Genomic DNA, 25,094 nt, shown 5'->3' with positions numbered 1-25,094 from the left:
TCTCTGAAATGACCGAATTCAAGTCACACACTATATCACTTATAAATACAAGGTATGTAGGTGGAAAACGAAAATATACACGTCTAAATTTTCCTTTTGCCTCGAGAGTTCATTCAAAATTTTAGGTGGATTAAAACTCGTGTGCGGTATCGACGATAAAAGACTACATATCCCAGCAGACCGTTTCCAAGGATGGACCCTGTTTATTTTGATTGGGGACGCAAGACAGAAAAAAATAATGAATTTGGGGGAAAAGTGGGTTTAATTTTTAGTTTTAAATCTAACGAACGTGTGGTTCTCACACCGCTACTCAAAGTTCAAATATCCTCAAATAAAAAATCACACCTCATTGTAATATAGGCCATTATTATTATTATTTTATTATTATTATTGTTGCTGTTGTTATATTATTTTATTATTATTGATGCCTATGGGGTATTTTTTAACCTATTTTAATGCGAAATTGTAGCTAAATGGGTTGTGGCGATGCCCGGAGACCTATAGCCTGGGTCCTGCTGGCCGTAGGTGATAGTTATGTGCTGTCATGTCAAACAGCTGAGCTCCGTAGCGCTGGCTGACGATGGTGAGTTTGCTTTCATAAACTATCGGGAGTATCTCATTCGCGGGACTGTTGGAGTGGCTCAAGCTCTATTTAGGCAGGAGCTTGACGTTACTTCATTTCAATAATTGAATCCGTAGACAATTACATTTTTAGAGCTGCTGCTGACTTTTTTATAGCTAATTGCGAAAGATCCCTTTTTTTAAAAAACAAATCTGTTCTTATCAATAGGTTTCAGGCGTGATTTTGTATTTCCTCAAAAGGGGGACTGGTATCGGCAGTGTTGGAGTGTCCAAATTGCTTTTTTTTTTTAGTAGAACACGAACTACTTTCTTATTCTCGATTTACCTGGCTTTGATACTGAACCCCCCCCCCCCCCCCCTTTCTTTAATCGTCTTCCAGCCATAAGGCTTGCAAGTTAAGACGGGTTTTTTTTTTTCTGGAGAAGGAAACCAGGACATAAACAAACAAAACTGCTTGCGAGGTCCCCAGAACCAGAAACGCGAGCTGTCACCCCAGCATTGCGGGTTATCAAGATCAGTTTTATATCGGACGAAGGTTTCTGTTTTGATCCCGTCTGTCTGAAAAGGCATAGTCTGTTAGCCTGTCTGCGTCTGTTGCTTTTTTTCTGATTCAGATATAGTTAATTCAAATATAATAATTATTCCTTGTCAATAATAATAATAATAATATACTTTGATTTGGTTGAAATCGGGGGGGTGATTCTTTAGTTGTCCCTTGACACGAAAGCGCTGAGAAAACCTGATTTTAAATGTAAAGATGTAGGACGAGGTGGAAAAGGAGACTGTTCTCCACGTATCTTTAACTGAGAAGTATACCGCCCGTGTGCCGGTGGCTGTTACACTTAACGAGTGTATTGCAGTGTACTGGGTCGTTTTCTGAGGTCATGGCTACTTTCGTTACACTGTCCGCACTACAGGTTTTCCGTGATGGGGGTGTGCTAGTCTCTGTTTTTTACAAGGAATCACAGAGCGTCATTGAGCTGAAGCGCAGCTACGAGGACAGAATACAGTACGAGGTACGGCGTCTGTTTCTGAGCTGGGGGTAAAAAGGCAGGACTTCCAAACTGTTCGTGTATTGACGGAAATGTGACAAAAAAAAGTTGCATTCGGAAAATCAACAAAAGAGTTGCGTAAGACTTTTCGTTTGGCTGGTCCAGAAGCTGAAACATACCTTAAAAACAATTAGAAACTAAACGTACTGTAGAGTCGCAAAAAAAAACACAACGAAATCGCGTGAAACGTGTCCAACAGTTGCAGGGGTGCAATCGGAGAAAAACTTTGTTACACTTCTATACCAGAGTAAAAGAACAGTAAAAACGAGAGGGGACAATTCGCCCCCATTTAGTTCTGTTGGTAGCTAATTTAGTTCCAGTCCGCTTTTTGAAAGAAGCCAGGGTATCAGGTTCAACAGCAAGGCTAGGTGGCTTGTATCACACTAAAAAAAAAACGTTGGGTAAAGACTTGCTAACTGTTCTCCGTTTTTTAACTGCGCTTCCACGTAGAAACGACTCTGTCGTTGGCCAAGTTCGCCATCCAAGAATTAGAAGGTCTGACTAAGGGAAGGGGAAACACGCGATTAATTTCTTAAATTTATTCCATTCTGCGTGCATTCCTGGTCACAGCTGTTGCGCCTCTAGAACGTTTTGCGTGTATAAAAACACGCAACATAGAAAACCGTAGACTGAAAGACCACTGAAGATTCCCCTTTTCAAGGAAAAATAGGCTAACTTGCGCAGGGAACTCATTTTCAAAATCGAACACTTGATGTATTGTTACAGGCATCTGGGACAGCTCTCCCTCTAAATCGAGTGTCTCATGAGGCCTGAGCATGCTACAGCTCACAGTGAGGCAAAGACTGCAGGGCAGTCAGAGTTTATTCAGCCAGCTCTTCAGTACACACCCAAGTCTTGCTCTACAAACAACCTCATGCCAGCTCACACTGTGCACACCCTTTATATCCCAGACACACTAATTTACACATACGTACAGATGTGAGACTTTATTCACATATGTGTGGCAAGTTTGCAGAAGTCTGAGGCTGCAGAATCTAAATTGAGGTGCTTTGTCTTGACCAGAAACCAGAAGATTATCACATTTTTGGATGCCTTTCTTTCAAATAAATTGTTAAAAAAATCAATACAAGGATGAAACCTCGTGATTTTTTAAGAAAGATATTTTCTGAATTTTAAGGAGGTAATTGAATGTCATTTCATCTTTTCTAATGACCCTGCACGTCTTGTCCTCCAAGTGAAGGCCTTTTAGTTTTGGACCCTGCAAGCTTTCTACACTGTAGGCGTGCTTGTAAGCGGTAGCCAACTTCACCTTCTCAATTAAAAACAAAACAAATCCAAATTTCTTTTCCACTTCATTTGGTGAAAACATCAAATGGCCCCATTTTCTGAAATTGTTATTTAGGGTCCCACAAGAAGGTAAAAGCATCCAGTTATAAAGAGATAAAAATGGCAGGTCTGGTCTCATGTCTTCCAAACAGAGAACGTAAAACACTTTAAAAGATCTCAACATTTAAAAAGGAGAATTCTTGGTCCCTAATATTTGTTTCATCTTCTGGCTTTGTTTACTGTAGGCGCAGCATATCCTGCTGGCACACGTTTCTGTTTGAGGCTAAAGAGAACAGGTGTTATATACCGTAGCTGCAGTCGTGGGCTTTACTCTCCTTTCTCCAGGTGTTGCTGTTGGGTGCATCAGCTGTTTGCTTTCACAGGAGACACTCCTTTCCTTTGGGAGCTCTGGCCTGGTGATCTTTAGTCTTCCAACTGCAGGCTGCTGCGCTCGTAGGTCTGTGCCTGGATGCCGTTGTGCCCACGAACCGAGATTTCCGTACACTACAGATCACGCTTGACTCTGCTTCCTTCGCAGCCGGTGAGAGGACGTGTTCGGAACGGTTTCGGTCGTCGTCCCACCCGGCAGGATAAAGGAGGGACGATGTAGTTGTGTGTCCGGTCAGCACCCGCCCAGAGCCTCGCAGCTTTCGGGACTGTGAGCCGGGCCAGCAGGGAGGAAGACGATGAAGGGCCTGTGTGTGGTCTTGCTCTGGCTCCACCTGGCCGGGGGGCTGCCTGGGGCCGGCCGGGAGCACGACGAGGTCGCCAAGCAGGTCATCAAGCTGCACCGCGGCCGGGGGGCGCCCGTGACGCAGGGCCGCCGGTGGGTGCTGGAGAACTGCCGGCGGCTCTCGGGGCTGATGAGGCAGAAGAGCACCGTCATGGAGAAGCTGGGGGCGGCCATCGCGGCCGTGGAGCGGGACCGGGGGCTGTCCGACGCCGAGAAGCTCTTCCAGGTGCACACCTTCGAGATCTTCCAGAAGGAGCTGAACGAGAGCGAGAACTCCATCTTCCAGGCTGTGCACGGCTTCCAGCGGGCGCTGCAGGGAGACTACAAGGACGTGGTCAACATGAAGGAGAGCAGCCGGCAGAGACTGGAGGCCCTGAGAGAGGCGGCCATCAAGGTCAGGGTCAGGGGGTGGGCTGAGAGAGAGGCAACATCTTATCCAGAGTGGGATTTGCCACTGTACTGCAATCAAACATCGCTTTATTAACCCTATACAATTTCTTGCATTAGGAATTTGTCTTTTTGCACAGCCCAGCTTGCTCTCCATGAGACACACAGACACACAGGTAGGGAGAGAGCCTGGGGTCAGAGCGCAGCGTCAGCCATTGTACAGCACCCCTGGAGCAGTTGGGGTGAAAGGCCTTGCTCAGGGGCCCATTCCTCTGCTAGCTGCGGGATTTGAACCGGCAACCTTCCAGCCACAGGCACAGATCCTTAGCTACAGAACCACCGCTCCGCCACTCGAAATGATCATTTCCAAGCTCTTAAATTAAAATGGCGATTGGGGCTAATTAATACAGTACGGTCACCCCTGGGTAAGCGATTCTTAGGTTCCTCTTAGTTTCCACTCCCCTTAGTTTGTCGTTGGCACAGGCATTGTAGTGCTGGTGGATATCAATGTCGTGAAATAGCAACTGTCACAGTCAGAAGGCGTCCAGCGGCCCTTGGTTAATAAAGAAAGATTGGTCAGCAAAATGTAGTGTGGGCTGCCACCAGCAAGTACATCGAAGACCAATAATGTGCTTGTATACATGTCCCCTTCTCCCACGTTATGGAACAAGTCCCACGAGTTCTCTGGGCTGCTCCCCTTGTGAGGTAGCTGGCATTGCAAGAGTGCAGTCCTGGTTCTGTCCAGCAGATGGCACTGTGCTTCACTTTGCAAGATTATGAGGACTGTCGCTAGGGACTTGTGAAGTGCTGAGCAGCCCGAGAGATCTCAGGGATTTCATTGTAATGTGCTGGGTTTTGCTTTCAGTTAAACATTTAAACTATACATAAATGTCTTATTATTATGCAAAAATCTTTCTGATTACTATGTCCGCATTTGGTGAAATGGTTTAATTTGCTTTTGTCATTTCTTCTTGTAAATACAGTAATGAGATTTTTGTTTTTAATAATATTATATTATATAGCATTACATTTTAGTGAGTTTTAGCCTTAGAATTAAGTGAGCTGGTATCGTGGAGTCGTGGTTATGGGCTCAGAATCCCATGTGGGGACCCTGCTTCTACACTCTTGAGAAACTTATTTTTACCCACATTTGTTCCAACAGACTCAGTTTTATTAATGGGTACTGACATTGGAATGTAACAAAATAGCTCATTAAAATCTTTTGTTTTTTTGTAAAAGTATCAGCCAAAAAAATAATTAATAATAACATGAGATAAAATGTCTCTAAAAATAAGATGACAAGCTCGGAAGAAGAGACAGCTTTACCATTTAACGTGATGCAGGACATTGTGCTGTAGCAATACATGTTATGCCATTTACTCGCTGCCTTAAAACGGAGATCACATGCTAGTTCAGAGGCAGGAGCAGCAGGGAGAGGAGAAGATAAATTGGTAGGGATCTGAGGTCAGACACTCTAGTCCAGGGGCAGGAGCAGCAGGCAGAGGAGAGGATGAGTTGATTAGGATGTCGATCAGACACTCTGGTTCAGAAGCAGGAGCAGCAGGGAGAGGAGAAGATAAATTGACCAGGATCTGAGGTCAGACACTCTAGTCCAGAGGCAGGAGCAACAGAGAGAGGAGAGGTTGGAGTTGATCAGTAGGTCAGGTCGGACGTGAACTCCTGTGTACCTAACTGGGAGGCCAGAGTGTTGTGGGAGGCGTGGTTCGCCAGCAGCCTGAGCCTGAGCCCTGTCTCTTGGCGAGCGCAGGAGGAGCAGGAGTACGTGGAGCTCCTGGCAGCAGAGAAACACCAGGCAGAAGCCCTGAAGATTATCCAGCACCAGAACAAGAGCATGTCCATGCTGGACGAGATCCTGGAAGATGTGCGGAAGGCAGCAGACCGGCTGGAGGAGGAGATCGAGGACCATGCCTTTGACTACAACAAACTGGTAAGAGCAGCCTGGGTGATGGGGAGGTGGGGGCAGTGGTGTCATCTCGGGCAGCATTGTTAAAGACGACAGGGTCTTCTGGCTTTTGGTTTTCCTGCATGATCTCACACTCTGAGCTGCTGGTTTATTAAACTGAAGTCCCTAAATCTTTTTTTTTATTTACATGTCCCAAGCCAGTGAGAATACCCACTTACTTTATTTATCATACTTGCCAGCAGCCATATCACCCTGCAACTCACAACTGGCAGCCCACTGCAGCTTAGCAGGTGTGAGCCTGGTCAGTACCTGGATGGGAGACCTCCTGGGAAAGCTAAGGTTGCTGCTGAAAGAGGTGTTAGTGGGGCCAGCAGGGGGCACTTACCCTGCGATCTGTGTGGGACCTAATGCCCCAGTACAGTGATGGGGACACTATACTGTAAGAAGGCACTGTCCTTCGGATGGTCTTTCGGTAAAAGGTGCCGCCTTTCGGTAAAACCGAGGTCCTGACTTTCTGTGGTCATTAAAAATCCCAGGGTGTTTCTCGAAAAGAGTAGGGGTGTTACACCGGTGTCCTGGCCAAATTTCCCATTGGCCTTTACCAATCATGGCCTCCTAATAATCCCCATCTCTGAACTGGCTTCATCACTCTGTTCTCTTCCCCACTGAGAGCTGGTGTGTGGTGAGCGTTCTGGTGCACTATGGCTGCCATCGCATCATCCAGGTGGGGCTGCACACTGGTGGTGGTGGAGGGGATCCCCATTACCTGTAAAGAGCTTTGAGTGGAGTGTCCAGAAAAGCGCTATATAAGTGCAAGCAATTATTATTATTATTATTATTATTATTATTATTACTTTTAATGTTATCACTAACATTATTTATGTCCTATAAAAACAGATGTGACAAGGAGGGCAGGTGGGATAGAAACCAGAAGATGCTGTGAAACACTTGCTTTCTGTTCTGGTCTAGTATATCTGGGTTGGCTGTGCTTGTGTTTCAAGCATGCTCGGGAGTTAGACTGTGCTGTTCTGAACGGTCTCCTGTGTTGGCCGACCGCACGCTCCTCTGTCCCTCCCGAGACGGCCGGCGTTCGCCCTCGGGGTGAAAGGGGCGAGGGGTCCCCTCACGGCCCTCCTGTCTTTCAGATGAAAGGGGTGAACGTGGAGGCCGTGCTCCGCGTGGAGGAGGACGAGGAGGACAGCCAGAGGAACGCGTCCAAGCGGGAGGTGGAGGACGACCTGGGGCTGAGCATGCTCATCGACTCGCAGAACAACCAGTACATCCTCACCAAGCCCCGCGACTCCACCATGCCCCGTGCGGACCACCACTTCATCAAGGTGCGCCCCCCGGACCCCGCCGCCAAAGCCAACCTCATGGCATCCAGGGCGGGGATGTCTTTCCTTAGTGGGGCACCCGTACAAACTGGATTTTAAATGAAATCGGTATTTCTTAAAGGAATCAAAGGACGTGGTATGATCTGGAGACGCACCGGTAGTAGCCATAGAGACCGTCAAGTCTTGAGATCGAGCATTACAGTTCTGTCAAGCAAGAGGAATCTTCCTGATTTTGCGATGGGGGCCCCCAGCCCCTGTACAGGAGCTCCTCCTGCACCAGCAGTTTGCTCCACTGGCTGCAGAGGGCCTCAGGAGTAGGGAAACTGCCCCCCCGATTGGACCAGTGTGCCTCGGGCTGAAGAGTGCTGTCAATAATTATTCTCACGCTCCTTTGTGTCCAGTGGGTTTTATTTTGTACGTCTCTGAACTTTTCAGGATATCGTGACCATAGTGATGCTGTCTCTGCCCTGCGGCTGGCTCTGTACGTCCATCGGCCTTCCCACAATGTTTGGCTACATAATGTGTGGAGTTCTTTTAGGCCCTTCAGGGCTTAATAGTATCAAGGTAAGAACTGGGTTAAATGAGATGCCTACCTCATTCCAAGTGAGATACCTGTCTTTAGCACAGTGTGACGTGTGGTCAGTCAAAATCAGAAACAAGTACCTCTGTATTCTTATCTAATGAGTGAAGAAAAGGTGTTTAATGTGTATAAATGTGTATGGGAAATAATATAATTAGGGGTCTGCTTGTGATTAATGATAGGTCTGTGCAATTAACTTGATAATTCTTCCACGTAAGATCTCAACTAACATTAAACAAGAAGAAATTCTCCAGATGTTTTTTTCTGCCCTCTAAAGCTAAAAATGCATTTTGTTTGCTGAGAAATAAAAGAAAGAGGTTGTTGCTTTGTAGATGGTTGATTTTTGACTCGTAATTCGACTCTTCCATTTGTAAAAGTTCACTTCTCTTCCGGGAAAAAAAACCCGGAAATTCAATAATCTCTCACCTTTTCATTTCCGGCTCCATTGGTGATGCCGAACTCAATGCGTGTGGCTCCCATGCAGTCCGTAGTCCAGGTGGAGACACTGGGGGAGTTTGGAGTGTTCTTCACCCTGTTTGTGGTAGGCCTGGAGTTCTCCCCTGAGAGACTACGCAAGGTACTGTATGTTGCACTCTTTTCTCTTCACCCTTTCTAATAATTAAACTGATGCACAGTGGAGGAGCAGCAGCAGTCAGCTTTACCAAAGAATCTAGTTAGGATTGTTCTTTGGGACAACAAAATGAGCTCAGTCGTGTGATTTCATAATATACCAGGTGCTCAGTGTTTGTATGATATCTGATCCTCGGATTGAAGAGCTTTTCAAAGCAAAGTGATTTTAACTAACCAAAGGAAGGCAAAAGATGCAACCATGCCCTCACTGAGTACTGAACAGCAACTGTTTCCTGTCAGCATGGCTGAAGGAGGCCTGTCTGTGGCCCTGAGAATGACATGTTCTGCCAGCCACGATTAGACCATAGAAGCCAGGAAACCTGCTTTGCCAGCAGCCATATCACTCTGCAACTCACAACTCGCTTGAAGCCCATGAAGCTAAGCAGGTGTGAGCCTGGTCAGCACCTGGATGGGAGACCTCCTGGGAAAAACTAAGGTTGCTGCTGGATGTGGTATTAAAGGGGCCAGTAGATGGCACTCACCCTGTAGTCTGTGTGGGTCCTAATGCCCCACTATAGTGACAGGGACACTGTAAAAAGGCGCCGTCCTTCGGATGAGACATGAAACGGAGGTCCTGACTCTCCGTGTCATTAAAAATCCCAAGTCAGGAAAATGCATTAATTAAATCCATTAAAATATAAGGAGAAAAACGTACCCTTTTGTGTATTCAAATTAGATACTTCAGTATGTCAGGATATGTAAAGAGAGGTGTGGCAGATAATTAGCATTCGTTCAGGAGTCTGACAAGTTCCTTGATGAAACCTGTTGTTCAGCCCATCCTTTTGTCATTACTGCTGCTTTGGTTTTCTTTTTTGTTCCTTGCTTGATGAACTCAGACCAGCTGCACTGCATTGGAGTGCTGTTGTCAGTACAAGCGGAACCCCATTTTACAGTGAAGCTTAGTTTTATTTTGCTTCTAGGCATCATCTCGGGCATTAAAAAAAAATGCAAATCCAGTGCTGTGAAGATCCCGTGCGAGAAGATCATCAAGAATAAACTAGTGTTTCTGAACTGAGGATTGAGGATGTTGCCAGCATGTCATTGTTTAAGACATGAATACTATTGTGTTCCATTGACAAGGCGCTGTTAGCAGCGGCAGGTGATACATGGAACAGGTAAAGGTTTATTCCGTGAGGAGTGGCTAATGAAGAAGGGAGGACAAAAGAACGAGTCGTTAAGAGGAGGAGGGGAGCGGGGAAGAAGAGTGTCACCGGTCAGGGAGAACTGGAAGAGAGGTGTGAAGTCAAAACCTGCAAATGAATAGGGAGGAGTAGGAGGAGACGAGTCTGTCGTTGAGAGACGGGGGAAGCCGTGATCCTAGTTTCAGGATCATTCTGGTTTCAATGGTACTGTAGGTGATGTGTGATGGCCACAGTTGAGTTCACCACGTTCACTCGCACACTCTTGAACTTGAACTTTATTGCCATATGTAACCGGTACATGTACTGGTACAATGGAATTCTTACTGACAGAAAGTCTCTCGATTGTTCAAAAAAAATGCAGACAATGCATTTAGGCAATATACAGGCAAACAGTAGACAATATACAAGTAAACAAGTAAACAGTTTGAATGTAAAGAATGCAGACATGTAAACAATAACTGCAGATGTGCAATAAATAAAATAACAATGAGGTAGATGGTGTCAGTGTGGTCCGAGGGGCATGGCCAAGTGTGTTCGCCAGTCGCACCGCTCGTGGGTAGGAACTATTGAGGAATCTGGTAGTCAGTGTCCGTATGCTCAGCACACACACAGGGAGAGCCTGCAGACTCCACACAGAAGTCAGCCCAGACACACCTCAGAACCACAGCCCAAGGGCAATGAGGCAGCAGCCCTCGCCACCATGGCACCTGGGCACGCCAGGTCGATTCCTGCCCTCCTAGAAGATAAACATTGCACAAGGAGAGGAGAGAAAACTGATTTTTCTTTTCAGTTAGCGATGACTCAGATCAGAACCACCTGGTTGCCCGTTGAATACAAGCTACTCTGGGTGCAGGCCCATAGTCCGTGTGCTTTTGTCACCCTTGCAGCTTGTTGACCTACATTTTTGCAAATCTGAGTCACATTTCGCTATGAAAACTAAGCAGCCCTAAACTAAACTAAGAAGCCCTCTTTGTCTCTCCTCGCTGAGTTGAGTTGCTTGAGTTGAGAATTTATGTTGCCACTTCTTATCATTTGGGAATATCGAGGTTCTTTAGAAAAGCAATGGAACAGAATTCAGCAAAGGCAGGCTGTCTTACCTACTGATAAGCAGGCTGGTTGGCACACTGTTGTTACAATATGTAGCTCTGTTGGTTGTTTGAAAGCTTTGTTTTTTCTCAGTGCTACTGCTGTGTGCATTTTGTCACTCCCCCCCCCCCAAAAAAAAAATGAAACAAGTCCTTGCAAAACAAGGTTGTTGTTGCAAAAAGAAAACATATTTGCCGATCTGTGGATTTGGTTCATGCTTTGATGTGGGAAGCTTTTGAGATGCCTCCTTTGTGCAAGGCAGTATATACTGTAGATCGCTCTGTACAACCTGAAGACCTGGAGTATTTGATCTAGTAGGTCATAAAAAATAAGATCTTGTGTGTTATAATGTTTTCCTTTTTAAACTTTTTAAAAAGGAGAAGTGTTGGTTTGCAGTGTGTGGGCCATCCTGTTGTTGCATGGCATATTCAAGCTCTTACTGGTCTTCCTTGAGACAGCAGAGGGGTCCTCATAACATTGTCCAGGAGGATGCGGGGTAGAGGTGTCTGGTGCAAGAGACTCCTTCCTTTCTGCAGGAAGAGGTGGCTTGAGTCAGGAGAGCCCTAGGAGAGCCATTCAAGCAGCAGATATTACACTGACACTAAATTCGAAACCACCGCAGTTTTTGAAGTGCACGGTGGATTGGCTGTTTGCCCCTGGGTTGGATTCTGGGCTTGGACACCTTTCTGCAGTGGACTTTCTGTTTTCTCCAGGTGCTCTGGTTTCCTCCTGCTTCCAACAGACTTACTGGCCAATTAATCAGGTCTGTTATCCTGCCGGAGCTGGGTGCTTCTCCTCGTTGGCCTGCACTAGTCAGAAACAACTCCTGGAATGCCAGCCCAAAATAGTTAAGATAAGGTTAAGAAAAAGAAGAAGGCCAATTTTCTCCTTTTTATATCGGTGTTTTTTGTTTTTTTACTTTCCAGGTTTGGAAGATCTCTTTGCAAGGGCCTTGCTACATGACGTCGCTGATGGTGGCGGTTGGCCTGCTGTGGGGTCACATTCTGAAGATCAGACCCACGCAGACGGTCTTCATTTCTACCTGCCTCTCCCTGTCCAGCACACCGCTGGTCTCGCGCTTTGTTGCGGGGAGTGCCAGGGGTGACAAAGAAGGTGCCCTCCCTGTTTCTTGTGTCGTTCCGAATATAGGGGCGCAGAGGCTGTGGGACAATCCCAGAGGAGACAGCCAGGAGCTGGTATTCGGCTGTGTTGGCTGATACCTAGGCCTCCTGTAGCGTGCAGGGGACAAAATCAGGGAAGTCAGTAGTATAAGGAAGCTCTTTTAGTGCGCAGACCAGAACTTTAAAATGATTAACATCTCAGTTAGATATCAGAGCGCCAGTCATGTGTCTTTAAAAGAATGATGAGGGGCCAGCTGATGTAAATTGGATTTAACGCTACATTACATTACAGAGCCATTTCCCTGAAAGCCAAACTCATGCTCTTCTAAACTTAAATCAAGGCTTCTCTACGTAACATTTTTGGTGGTTAAATTATTAATTCTTGAGGTACATATTTCATTTACTGGGTCTTTTATGTTTTTGATATTTGATATGTCCCTGGGCGGGACCACGCGTGGGAGTTTGATTCAGCTGATCAGTCACTAGTTCCAGATTAATGTAGCGCTGTGTCTCGGCAGGGGAGATCGAGTACAGCAGCGTGCTGCTGGGCATGCTGGTGATGCAGGACGTTCAGCTCAGTCTGTTCATCGCTGTCATGCCCTCTCTCATCCAGGCTGGGGTAGAAAACTTCGACAGGTGAGAGTCCCATTCGGCCCTGTACCTGGCTTTACACTTCAGGGCAGTGTTATGCAGGTGTAGTCTTCAAGAGCCTGTGGCTTGCAGGTTGTGTGAATGGCTTTCAATGTCCCATTTATGTTCATTTAAGACCTAAAAAAACAGGTAATTAAATGAGGGCTGGAATGTTAATCTCATGACCCTTTGACCCTACAGGACCAGAGTTGCCCATAGCCACTTCTGATATGCCAGGGGTGCCCGACTCCAGTCCTGGTTTTCAGTCCAGCTTGACTCTTGATGTAATCGTACTATGATGGGAGCAGTTCCTGCATGAGAGACTGCTGATCTATAAAACCTGCTGGACTGCCGCCCTCCATGGGTTGTGCTAGGCAGCCCTGTTGCATGCTTTTTCTACCCTCTGAAAGGTCGGCACAGTAAATTCTAGTGCTTTTTTGCGGTTTTCCTGGGGTTGTACAAAGCTTATACTGTACAGTGCATTAGCTTTGCTTTGCAACAGCTTCCCTTGGTTTGCATCGTGTTTTACCAGCCCTTTACATGCCTTTCCTATGGTTTCAGGGTGCTCCACCTTACCCAGCCTTTACCATGGTATACTGCACCACCATACATGTTTCAGAGTAGCTGCTACTCCCACATATAGAGCTGAGTACACTGTCACGGAAGAAAGGGATTAGGATGAGACTAAATAAATTGTTTTCTTTCACTTCTTATAATCCCGTTTATTCTTACATTTAAAACTTTTTTAATACTGTATGTATTTTTGTATTTTTATACATAAGCTTGAGAGTCCTGGGTTTAAAGAACCATGGCAATCAGTAATTCCCATGAACTAAAAAATTTAAAATCTTCCTCTGGTACACTGATTGTGACCTTTGACTCCTCCATAATGTGTAATGCAAAACTGTCTTGTAGCTCCCAGGTATTCTGGTATACATACAGGTATAGAAAACCATATATATAACCCTACAACCTACAACTGGCAGCCCACTGCAGCTCAGCAGGTGTGAGCCTCCCCAGTACCTGGATGGGAGACTCCTGAGAAAAACAAAGGTTGCTGCTGGAAGAGGTGTTAGTGGGGACAGCAGGGGGCGCTCACCCTGCGGTCTGTGTGGGTCCTAATGCCCCAGTATAGTGATGGGGGCACTATACTGTAAAAAGGCACCGTCCTTCGGATGAGACGTAAAACCGAGGTCCTGACTCTGTGGTCATTTAAAATCCCAGGACGTTTCTCGAAAAGAGTAGGGGTGTTACCCCGGCGTCCTGGCCAAATTTCCCATTGGCCTTTACCAATCATGGCCTCCTAATAATTCCCATCTATGAACTGGCTTCATCACTCTTTTCTCCTCCCCACTAATAGCTGGTGTTTGGTGAGCGTACTGGTGCACTATGGCATCATCCAGGTGGGGCTGCACACTGGTGGTGGTGGAGGGGAGTCCCCATTACCTGTAAAGAGCTTTGAGTGGAGTGTCCAGAAAAGCGCTATACAAGTATATAAGTGCAAGGAATATTTATTATTATTTGCTCTAACAGAAGACTCCCTTTTCCCTTTTGCTGCTCACTGACAAACTGATTTACAGTTCCCAGAGCCGATGGGGTGAAAGCTGGGCCGTTCCCACTACTTTGAACAGGATGGATTGCTCTAATGGAACGTGCTGTTCAGGGTTATTCTGGGAGAACGGTGCATACTGTATGTTCTCCCAAGACTGAGCTCCTTTGCTGTTTTGCCAGCTGCTATGGAAACTATAAAGGTTTAGTGTCACCTTGAGGACACACAACGACCCCTCCGTGAATCTCACACAGCCCTTCTGACACCAGTCTATTGGCCATTTCTGTATCACCCTGTCGACCATACACTACGGCGCCCAGCACTCTAGAAGAAGGTTTTCTGTCTGCTGACATTTTAAGATGAAGAAAAGGGTTAGGGGTTAATGCTTCCCTTGAGGTATTTACCAGGAGGTATTCCAGCCCTGTTTAACTGGTTCAGGTTGTTTCCTTTAAGCCTTTGTCTGAGCCTGGTTCTTCAGGACAATGCTACGAAATGCAGAGGTATTCAAAAGTGAAATACCACGTAGACAGGCAAAATTATACTGTAGTCCTGCAGCACATCATAAAAGCAAATTCTGCACGATCAATCATCATTACATGTGTTCTGTGTGGTTTAGTGGAGTTGATTGTGTAAATAGTTTACGTATAATCTTTTGAGAGTCATAAATATAATGGCTACAGATATGTGTGGTGTTGTATCAAAATATAGTAGCTGATGCAATTTCAATTTTCTTGTTTCATTTCCTACTTGGTCAATGGACCGTAATGTGTGTTCTTTATGGTGTCTTAACTTTCCTATTCAGGTTTATTGATGCAGTATATGAACTGTTCAAGCTCCGATAGGTTCTGGAGATGCACTTCCCCAGGATGACTAGAATATAATCGACGAAGAAGCAAATGAATTATGTTAATACATCTGGGACGCTATCATTCCTTGTCCTCACATTGGCACTGCTGTAATGTATTGTAACATACAGTATGTGAAGCTCGTGTCTAATGCTTCTTTTTTTGGTTTGCTAGTATTTTCATGGAAACCCTGCAAATACTGCTGCTCGTCGGTCAGGTCCTCTTCTCCCTGGCGGCCGTCCTGCTGGTCTGCGTGCTGACCAAGACCTATGTCATCGGGCCCTTTTACAGAAAGCTGCACGCAGAGTGCAAGGGGAACAAGGAGATCCTCGTTCTGGGAGTGTCTGCCTTCATTTTCCTGATGCTGTCGGTACGGTGTGTTTGTGCTCCATTCCTTCAGCGCTCGCTGGAGCGCCTAAAGATAGTGTATGCTGGGATAACGGCTGTTTTGTTTTCATGCATTAAATTATAGGGACCGTGGCTCATCGTCAGATGTATGTGCACAGTTGAAAGCAGCACAGGTAGTCGAAGTCTTTAAATAGGCTTGGTAATTGTCCTGTATGATATGATTTACAATGTCTTGCAATTATACCAGAAATACAGAAACTTAGTTGCCATTTTATTAAGTGGAAATGCTCCAGTTTTTTGTTACCTGAGTTCGTATTCAAGTTTATTGTCATGTGAAATAAATTGAAACAATGAAATGCTTACTTGCAGGCTTTCCTCACATGGCAAATTACAGAAAAGACGTCATAACATTGGCATAGAAAATGACGTAACAAATGACATCACGGTCCTTGGAGACAGGAACAGGGTAGCAGCTATCATTTTTAACCAGCTTTTAGACCGCAGCGGTGTGCAAAATTCAAGTGGTGGAGGTATTTTGAGTTCAGTGCAATAACAGAGGGGAGTAGGTGGGAATAGGAGGATTTGAGAGGTGGGGTTTAGGAGTCTTATGGCTGTGGGATAGTGAGGTAGATGCTTTCTTTGAACATACAGGTTCAGGCTCTTATACTCTTAAGTCTCCTGCCAGAAGGAAGAAAAGAGAAAAGTGCATTCCCAGGGAGATTTTGTTTCTGGGTGATATTATTCGCCATTCTGAGGCAGCGTGTGGTGAAGATGATCGGAACGGAAGGGAGTTCTGTACCAGTGCTGGTCTCAGCTGTCTCCACCACCTTCTGTAGTGGTTGACAGTCATGAGCTGAACATGAGTGGAGCTGGCTAGGGTTAGTATTCCTCTGGCTAGCGGACTGAGCATCTGGGATATTTTTGTAAATCTTTACCAGAACGTGCGGATGTGAGGCGCTTGAGAAGGAAGGATACCTTTAAAGGTTGTTTTTGGTCCGGCAGGTGACGGATTTCCTGGATGTGTCCATGGAACTGGGCTGCTTCTTAGCCGGAGCGCTCTTCTCATCGCAGGGTCACCTCCTGACCACGGAGGTCATGTCCTGTATCGAGCCCATCCGCGATTTCCTCGCCATCATTTTCTTTGCGTCCATTGGTGAGCGTGGCGGTTCTCGCTGTTGATATTGATATTGATCGATATTAGCTATTGATAAATACCGTGGCGCTTCCACCGGTTCTGCAGCCTTCCTCCCAGCACTCCTCCCTGAGCTCTTGTATTTTTTTGCAGGTCTGCATGTGTTCCCCACGTTCGTGCTCTATGAGCTCACAATTCTGCTGATTCTCACCTTCTCCCTGGTGGTAATGAAGGTAAATTCCACTCTGCTAAATCTGCCTTTTACACTTATTAACCCGTGCACTTATTTCTGTTAACGTCACTTTTTAAGGTAACCTTTTCTGCGTGCTGTTGTCTTCAGCTCAGCGCCGCACAACATCTTTTGTACTGGCCTGTGTCACCTGTGTCGCCCACCCTCCTCCCTCCCTGTATGTCACATCTGTTTTCACACAGCCTGTTAGTTACTGGCAGCTGTATTTGGTGCCCGAGACCTGCAGCTTTTCCAGGTGATCCCCTGAATCAGTCAGTCAGTGAATGGGTTGTGTGAGGTTTTGTCTGCCGCTGTTTCAGTAGAATTGCCACCCTCCTACTTAATCTCCTGGCTTTCACAGCTCTCTCCTGTGTATTAGTTTAGCAACAGTAGTGTAATATTTGTAGAAAATCAAACTTTTTAACTGTAGCGTGGTAAAGTCATACAGTGACACCCTAGGAAATTATTTTGACACACCTTCTGAAATTTACGGTGAATAAGCGCCAGTTTTCGATTTGCTGGCTTTGGTATAACAGCCCCTGAATACAAACTAAACAGCAAGCTAAAAGTACATATAAATATTCAGTTGTAATGGCTTGATGTGTTTCCAGTTTTTTTCTTTGGCATAAATAATTCTGAAGTCTTTTCAATTCCAAATTTCAGTAATAAGCTGGGTTCTCAGTTTATAGGAGTGGTCGAGTCGTGTTGAGTTTCATTATATTTTTTAACATAAGAAAGGGTAATGACACAGGGGGACATGTAGCCCATCCAGCCGGTTTGGAAGCTAGGAGCCAGTTGATCCTAGGATCCCATCCAGCTGTTTCTTGAAAGAATCCTGGTTATCAGTTCAAATGTATGGCTGGGTAGCATGTTTTAGACTGCTGCAATCCTCTTGTGCTGCTATAGTAAATATGTACAGCGCCTTTAGACAGTCAAAACACCCTTTCCAAAGTAACACTTTTTGTGGCCTTACAGCCTGAAATCAAGACAGATTAAATCAGAAGTGATTTTATCTTTATTTACACATTGTAGCACATGCCCTATATGTGAAAAACAAATGCTCAAACAATCTGAAAAGTAACTACAAATAAAAAAAGAAAGAAAAATTGGTTGGGTACATTTACACACCCATGGGGAAATAACAAATGATAAGTTAGCTCTGGTGCATCCAGTTGCCTTGGCAATCACAAACCATCTGTTTGACCAATTCTAGTGATTTTGATGATTTTAGAATAAAATCAGCTGTTCCTATAGGTCTTCTCTGCTGGGCAGTGCATCTCAAAGTAAAGAGTCAACTGTCGGCAACAAGAATCTATCGAAAGACCTCTGGGATTAAGCCGAGGGAAGACACAGAGCAGGAGGTGGACCTATAAAGATTTGAGAAGCCTTCAAATATATGGTCAAGAATATTCTCAAGAAGTGAAAGGTTCATGGCACCACCTAGACCAGACCAACAGTGCATACTTCCAAGCAAGAAGGAGACTAATGGCAGGGGTTATGAAGAGGCCAATGGCGACTTTGAAAGAGCTGCAGGATTTTATGGTCACGACTGATCAACACTATCACAAGCACTCCACTGGTCCGGCCTGTATGACAGGGTGACATGAAGGAAGACATTACTGAAAAAACAGCAACAAAGCACTTTAGTGAAACTGCAAATGTGGCAAAAGGTTTTGTGTGACAAAACAAAAATGGAACATTTTGGCCAAAGTAAGAATTATTAGGCTTGGTGCAAACCTACAGTACCACAGTACATCACCCTAAGAACACCATCCCATCACCACCTGTGAAGCATGGCAGTGGCAGCATGATGTCAGTGGGATGTTTCTCATTGGCAGAGACCGAGGCACTTGTCGGGATAGGAGGGAAAATTAATGGAGCAAGGTACAGAAATGTCCTTGGAAAAACCTGCTGCAAGAAAGCTGAAACTGGGAAGGAACTTCATCTTTCAGCGTGGAAAAGACAGGGAACTTCATCTTTCAGTGTGACAAAGACAAGGAACTTCATCTTTCAGCATGGAAAAAAGACAAGGAACTTCATCTTTCAGCATGGAAATGACAAGGAACTTTATCTTTCAGTGTGACAAAGACAAGGAACTTCATCTTTCAGCGTGACAAAAACTCAAAGCACTCAGCCAAACAATGATTTGAACAGTGGTCTTGCAATTGGACTGAGCTTGAACAGTTTTCTAGGGAGGAAGTCCACCCAATTCCAGGTGTGCTACTGTATGTTGGTACGGACCAAACCAAACAGAAAAATGGCTGTGATTCAAGCAAAAGGCACTTCCACCAAGTATGAACTCAAGAGGGTATACTCTTATCCAGCCCATTTTTCTGGGTTTTCATTTGCTTGTCATTTGTTGTGTTCATTCCGTAATTACTTTTCTGTAATTTTACTGAAGAAAGTACCCTTTTCATTTTCTTAATTACTTTTCAGAAAACACTTTTCTGAAATTACTTTTCGGAATGAGTCAGCATTTGTTTCTCGCTTGGAGGTTGTGTGCTAACATGTGTAAATAAATGTAAAGTAAATTCAAGTTTTAATGTGTTTTGATTTCAGGCTGTTAGGCCACAAAATGTATTACTCTGGAAAGGGGGTGCAGACTTACTGTAGGCTCTGTATGTTGTATGGTAGAATATTAAGAGCCACAGAGCGACTTTCTCCAGCAATCGCGTGCAGGTTATGCTTTAGGCTATGTCTTTGATCTGTTTCGCTGCGGTCTTTCATGTTGGTAGTCGCTCATATCTGAAACTTTTCCATCCCAAACGTCTGATGAATGAAGTTCCTGTGAGAGGTCTAAGTACAGCAGCTGCCTTTTTCTTAAAAGACATAAACACAAGAACTCAAGCACAGTGTCCAATTTTAGATCCACTGGCTCTTCAGCAGTTGGAAAGCAAGGCTGGGATTAGATTTAAAGTGCAGAGTGTTTCTGCACATACAGGAAGCAAAGTTTTGGCTGCTGGATGATATGTCTGTATTTCTTCTCCTGAAATTGTCCCGGATAGCTTGGCAGCAACAGACACTTTAAGAGTAAGGCATTTGAAATGGATAAAGCGTTTTTGGGAATTGTATAGAAAGACTTCTGAAGCAGTGTATGGCACAGTGGTGCAGTGGTCAGCATTGCTGCTTTGCAGGGCTGGGGCCCAGGGTTCAATTCCGGACCTACCTAGAGGACTATCTGTGTGGAGTTTGTATGTTCTCCCTGTGTTCACATGGGTTTCCTCCAGGTGCTCCGGTTTCCTCCCAGAGTCCAAAAACATACTATTAGTTTAATTGACTTCTGTTAAAATTGTCCCTAGGTGTGACTATGTGCATATCGGTGTTTGTGTCTGTGTGTGCCCCACAATGGACTGGCATCCCATCCAGGGTGTATTTCCTGCTCAGCACGTATTGCTCGCTGGCAAAGACTCACTAAAATGGATTTAGAGGTTAGAAAATGTATGGATGGATAGACGGACTCCTTTTTGCAGTCAAATCAGTGGGAACCTCTGCAGAAAGCAACTGGTTTGTGATGAAGAGGGATAAGCAAATTTGATGGGTTTTTTTCCCCCATAACTAATTAGTGAGTAAGTTATTAGCCAAGTTTCCTTCAATAACATTTCACTTTAGCAGTAACTTCTCTGGGTGAAAGTGGCATTTAATTTGTGTTTCTTGCTGTCTCTGGAATAACATTTGTTTCTCCAGCCTGGAGTGCTGCAAGTGACAAGAATAACAAGATTTTTTATGCTTGTTTTTAGGGCATCAGAGGTGTGTGTAGGTGGCTTCCTGAAGCTTAGCTTTCTAAGATAACCCCTACAGGATGCTTTTTTTGTTTTCTGAGGACCTCTTAAAGGAACCAGTCTTTCAAAACCTCAGAAGTGGGTCATCCTGACTCCTGGCTGCTTCTGAAATAGATTATTAGATGGGATTAAAAGAGATCCTTCTTGTTCTAAGCACCACCAAAGAAACCCTTTTAAACACTTAGCTTTTGTTTTTCAAAACCACAAAACGTGTAACAGTAAATTTGAAATGAATTTTGTCCCAGCACCCAGTCCCAGTGGCAGAACATGCAGTGTTATCGCACGTTTGGTGAGTTCTCCAGAGCAATGAGTATTAGATACGAGTGCCTGTGCCGGTCAGCTCTTTGCGGTGCCTCACTGTGTGTTTGTGTGCTTCACAGTTCATCATCGCTGTGCTGGTGCTCTCCATGATCCTGCCCCAGGGTAGCCAGCATATCAAATGGATTGTGTCCGCGGGACTGGCCCAAGTCAGTGAGTTCTCCTTTGTGCTGGGGAGCCGAGCGCGGAGGACTGGCATCATCTCCAGAGAGGTGCGTTTTCTACGACATCTCGCGACCACTTGCTGTGGCTCGGCCAGCTCCTGCTCACCCACAGAGTGCAGGCCATTGCACAGTAAGACATAACGACTCTGTCAGTCACTCCAAAGGCCAGTCATCCTAATGCTCAGTGTAACAGCACTTTATGTATTTGTGATTTGTAATTGACATATTTAAACGTATGAATTTATGATGCACAATTTTCACAATGTGTGTTTTGAGCTTTGGAGCAGAAGGGATTCTTTTTCCTGTCACGTGCTTTGCTTTTATCGCCCATGACATGTTATCATGTAGCTAGAAAGCCTGCAGCTGATGGGGAGAGGAAGCTCGTGCAATAAGGGCTATTTTAGAAGTGCAGATATTTACAACAAAAAAATGATCAACATTTGAAAAGGCATCCTATGATGTTGCATAATGTGCTATGCCTCTTGCAACTTCCTTCCTTTGTGTTACATTGCTGGACCTGGTATCTAGACAAGTGGAGATAGAAGCCTTTATTCTAAATGAACGGCACTGGGTACTGCAGTAGTGATTAAAGGAGATAAAAACACTTAAGTGATTCTTTTTATTCATGCATCTTTATTATTTGTTTTTTTTTAATTGTGATGTAAGGGAGTGCTCTTTGCCAGTATCAATGGGTTGCATATTTTTAAAAAAATGTTCCATCTCAGAGAATTACAAAATTAACCTCTTTATGTGCCCAAGTCCTGTTTTTAATATTTTGCTCGCCAGGGCGTGACCAACAACAGAAGCACTGATAACTGCACAAAACAGAAAAGGGAATGCAAACAATACCCAGGGCACCGATCAGGCAAACTGATTTGACTAATTCTGAAAAGGGGGACGGTTTACTGCAACATACACTGCATTTATTGTCTCATGTAAATAGGTCTGTCGCCCATATCAACCCTGTCTAAAGGATATTTTAGCAGTGTTGGGTTGCATTCTTTTCACAAAACCCTGGAGTTCCAGGTAATGGTTAAGCCCACTGTAGAAGGTACTCTGGTGGCTGTAGCACAGAGAGGGAGGAGAGCTCGAAAGAGGGAGGAAGGTGGTGCTTTGTTTTTTCCTTCCTTGCGTTCTGTGACGGCGCTCTTGCGTGTTGCAGGTGTACCTCCTCATTCTGAGCGTGACCACCCTGAGTCTGCTGCTGGCGCCCGTGCTGTGGAAAGCTGCTACGCTGAAGTGTGTCCCCAGAGCGGAGCGCTGGACAAGCACCTGACTGTCGCGCCTTTCCTCCCGCCGCTCCGGATCTGGGGCCGGTGCCGGGTCTGGCTAGAATTCTGTATCCCGATCATCGTTTTCATTAGGTTGGACCGGTCGCCGTGACAACGCGATGCTCTATTTCATGAGACACTTAACTTTCTGAATGTATAAGCAGGAGACCCTGCAGTTTTGACTGCCCTGGCCAAAGCAGCGTGATGAGAGAGTTTTGATCAGTAATTTCGATTTAGTATTTTTGTACAATGTCCAAGGTGAAACATTTGCGGTTTCTGGGAGTGATCATCCTGGGTAAAGTATGACTTTTTTCAAAGTAACATTAAGTCTTGTCAGTTCGAAACTGATTTAATATATACACCGTGTTCCTGAACAGTCAAGAATATGTGTGCATATAATTTGCTCTTATTTGGTCTGTCTTTAAATTATTTTGACCTAAAAGTGTTTGACGTGCCCTACTCCACCTAGAAAAGTCTGTAATTTTGAAAAGTAAAGAAAACTGTAGAGAAATATAATAATGCTGTACAGGAACTCGGAAGCAATGAAGAGGGGCCACCTGTTAAAGAAGAAACATCTGTAACAACGTGGACTGAAGATCCATTGTTGTCTGTCATGCATGATATGTCCATGTTCACACATGGAGGGCCTTCAGCTGGTTGAACAAAAGCAGAAGGCAGGATGCACCAGCTTGTATGTAAATATTGGCACTTTTAGAGCTCTGATATAGCTTGCTTATTATGTTTGACCTAACTTGTCTGAGCAGGTGCTTCCTGTAGGATGTTTTTAATGTGAAACATTATTTGAACCAGTATAGGAGAGCTAATTTGGGGCTTACAATGTTTGTGATTTGTAGGGTTGAGTCAGTGCAAAGGTCTATATTTTTATATGTCATGCCTTATACCTGCTGGCATGAAAAATAGTTCTTGAAATTCCTAATCCTAGCCACAGAGCATGCAGGCGAAATCAGTTGCTAATGTTGGATGACGCTGTTTTGAAATAATTTCTCTTGAAAGATTGATCAGGTTCAAGACCTATTCTTTTTAAAAAGCATCGTAGCAGCAATTTCACATTAAACTTTATTTTTTTTTAATACTGTCAGAATTCCTTAATTCAGGCTGCAAATCAGGCAGTTTAGTTTAGGTTTAAACAGTTAATTAGTTTGATGTCCTCTATCTTCCATTAGATTTAAAAGACAACAGCTAAATTAGGAAGAAAGACAACAGGTCTTCGATCAAGATTGCACGCTTCTTTTACCGAATGCTTGTTTTAGAGTAATATTTATTTTATTCTATTTTCAAAAGAGTGGAGCCTTTCCAAATTATGAATGGCATAAATGATTGGATTAAAGACATGGTCTGCGCTGTTCCAAGGCTGTCTTTGATCTAAGTTATCTGTCTAAATCTTTTTGTGTTGTCTGAGCCCTTACGGTCTGAATACTTCAGTTTACATTTTTCTGAAAGTGCCTTACAATACATTCCACATCTCCCTTGTGTTACCTCGCCATACACTGCATGGATGTCATGGTACTTTTAATATGCTTGCATCTACATACTTCTTACTCCTTAAACTTCTTCAGCGTACTGTAAGGGGGCTCTTAATTCTTTGACAAGGGTTTTCTGGCCTGTGCTCAGTATGACGTAGTTCCGGCCAATTGGCCCGTTTTCCCGCTTGCTCACGTCTAAAAGGTTTGTGTGTGTTTTCCAGATGCTTTAAGCATCCGTTACAAAATCTGGACTTTCTGCGTTAGTCCAGTGCAGTGCAGGTAATAACATGACAGTCATCCTTCTCATTCTAAGCACAACCAAAGAAACCCCTTTAAACACTTGGCTTTTGTTTTTCTAAAACGCAGAAATGTGTAACAGTAAATTTGAAATGAGTTTTGTTACCAACAGTTGCCTTTTTGCCAATTCTCTTTTACATCCTGTAAATGTAAAGCGCTTTGCTGCTAAGTGTTTACACGGCTTTCTGCTGGGATACAGATGAGCATGGCTGCTCTTGCTTTGAATGCCTACTGGAGGCACTGATGATGCTTTGCTTTGCAGTGCTTTGGCAGTCCGCTTGGGAAGAATTGTGTGATTACAATAAAAGGACTCATTCGGGACCTAGAGCGTTCATGCTCCTCAATAGATTGCACTTGTGAGTTTTAGGAAGGTACAAAAGTTTTATGAAGTTAAGTTAAGGTGTCAGGTGTTGTGGTGTTCCAATTTATATAGTGCATCACATTCTGTGACTAATATTTTTGTAAGGGGAATGTTTAAATAACTTTATTCAGAAATGAAATATAACTTTTTTAAAAAAACAAAGTGGTAGCAGTGATTATTTTATTCGGATGAATCAGATTTCAAGCACAAGCGTTTTAGGAATCTTTATTTTTTATTGGTTTAGAAAATGGTGTTCAACAATCCAGACTATGTGAATTTATTTTGTTGTTCCATCTAATGAAATGTAACTTTTTTCATTCCACGCATATCAATGTGTAAAGTGCTGGGAAGGATTAGTGGATGAATAAAAATAATAATAAAATAACATAACATTGGAATAAATGTGAAGTATCATTGTGATTTGTTAAAGTGCTAAACCACAAAGCTGTGAAAGTAGAGAGTGGAATGTATCTTATTTTATTCCATGATGTAGATTACTTTATTAATAACCTCAGTTATTTTTGACTTCAAGAAAGACTCTGCAACTTTCCCCAAAATGCAAGGAATCGAGTTGAGAAGCATACACAGCAAGTGCATTCTGCACGTCCTATTGCACAGTGAGCGACAGAGAATGCTGTTTCCCTGCCAGCATTCCTTGTTAATATTCCAGTTAATCACTGGGATTACTTTAGGAAAAACTGCCCGGTTGCTTTAGCTAAAGGCTTCATTTTAATAAATAACAATAGTTACAGTATTATGCCATCTTATAGAGAACTTAATTACACCACTTCCCATTGTAGAATAATTTCCTATCAATTATTTCCGGACG

The 25,094-nt window shown here is 44.2% G+C and overlaps 1 protein-coding gene across 2 annotated transcripts; it reads left to right on the top strand.

Moving 5' to 3' along the window:
- Positions 1 to 514: 514 nt before the first annotated feature.
- Positions 515 to 24,667, top strand: slc9d1 (solute carrier family 9 member D1). Of its 2 annotated transcripts, XM_088912468.1 has the most exons (13): positions 515 to 583; positions 3,460 to 4,048; positions 5,810 to 5,989; positions 7,111 to 7,302; positions 7,735 to 7,863; positions 8,364 to 8,456; positions 11,664 to 11,850; positions 12,377 to 12,494; positions 15,057 to 15,252; positions 16,233 to 16,383; positions 16,516 to 16,595; positions 20,751 to 20,900; positions 22,015 to 24,667. In XM_088912468.1, the coding sequence occupies exons 2-13, from the start codon at positions 3,608 to 3,610 to the stop codon at positions 22,126 to 22,128; spliced, it is 2,031 nt and encodes a 676-aa protein (XP_088768594.1). In that variant the 5' UTR covers positions 515 to 583; positions 3,460 to 3,607; the 3' UTR covers positions 22,129 to 24,667. The 2 variants fall into 2 exon arrangements, with proteins under 2 accessions (XP_088768594.1, XP_088768595.1); XM_088912469.1 differs by lacking the exons at positions 20,751 to 20,900; positions 22,015 to 24,667 and adding an exon at positions 17,846 to 17,977.
- The last annotated feature ends 427 nt before the right edge of the window (positions 24,668 to 25,094 follow it).

The sequence above is a fragment of the Atractosteus spatula genome, chromosome 4, assembly GCF_055471065.1.
Source record: "Atractosteus spatula isolate fAtrSpa1 chromosome 4, fAtrSpa1.hap1, whole genome shotgun sequence".
Taxonomy (NCBI): Eukaryota; Metazoa; Chordata; class Actinopteri; order Semionotiformes; family Lepisosteidae; genus Atractosteus; species Atractosteus spatula.
Note: the sequence above shows the minus strand (reverse complement) of the source record. Positions and strands in the feature narration are given on the sequence as shown.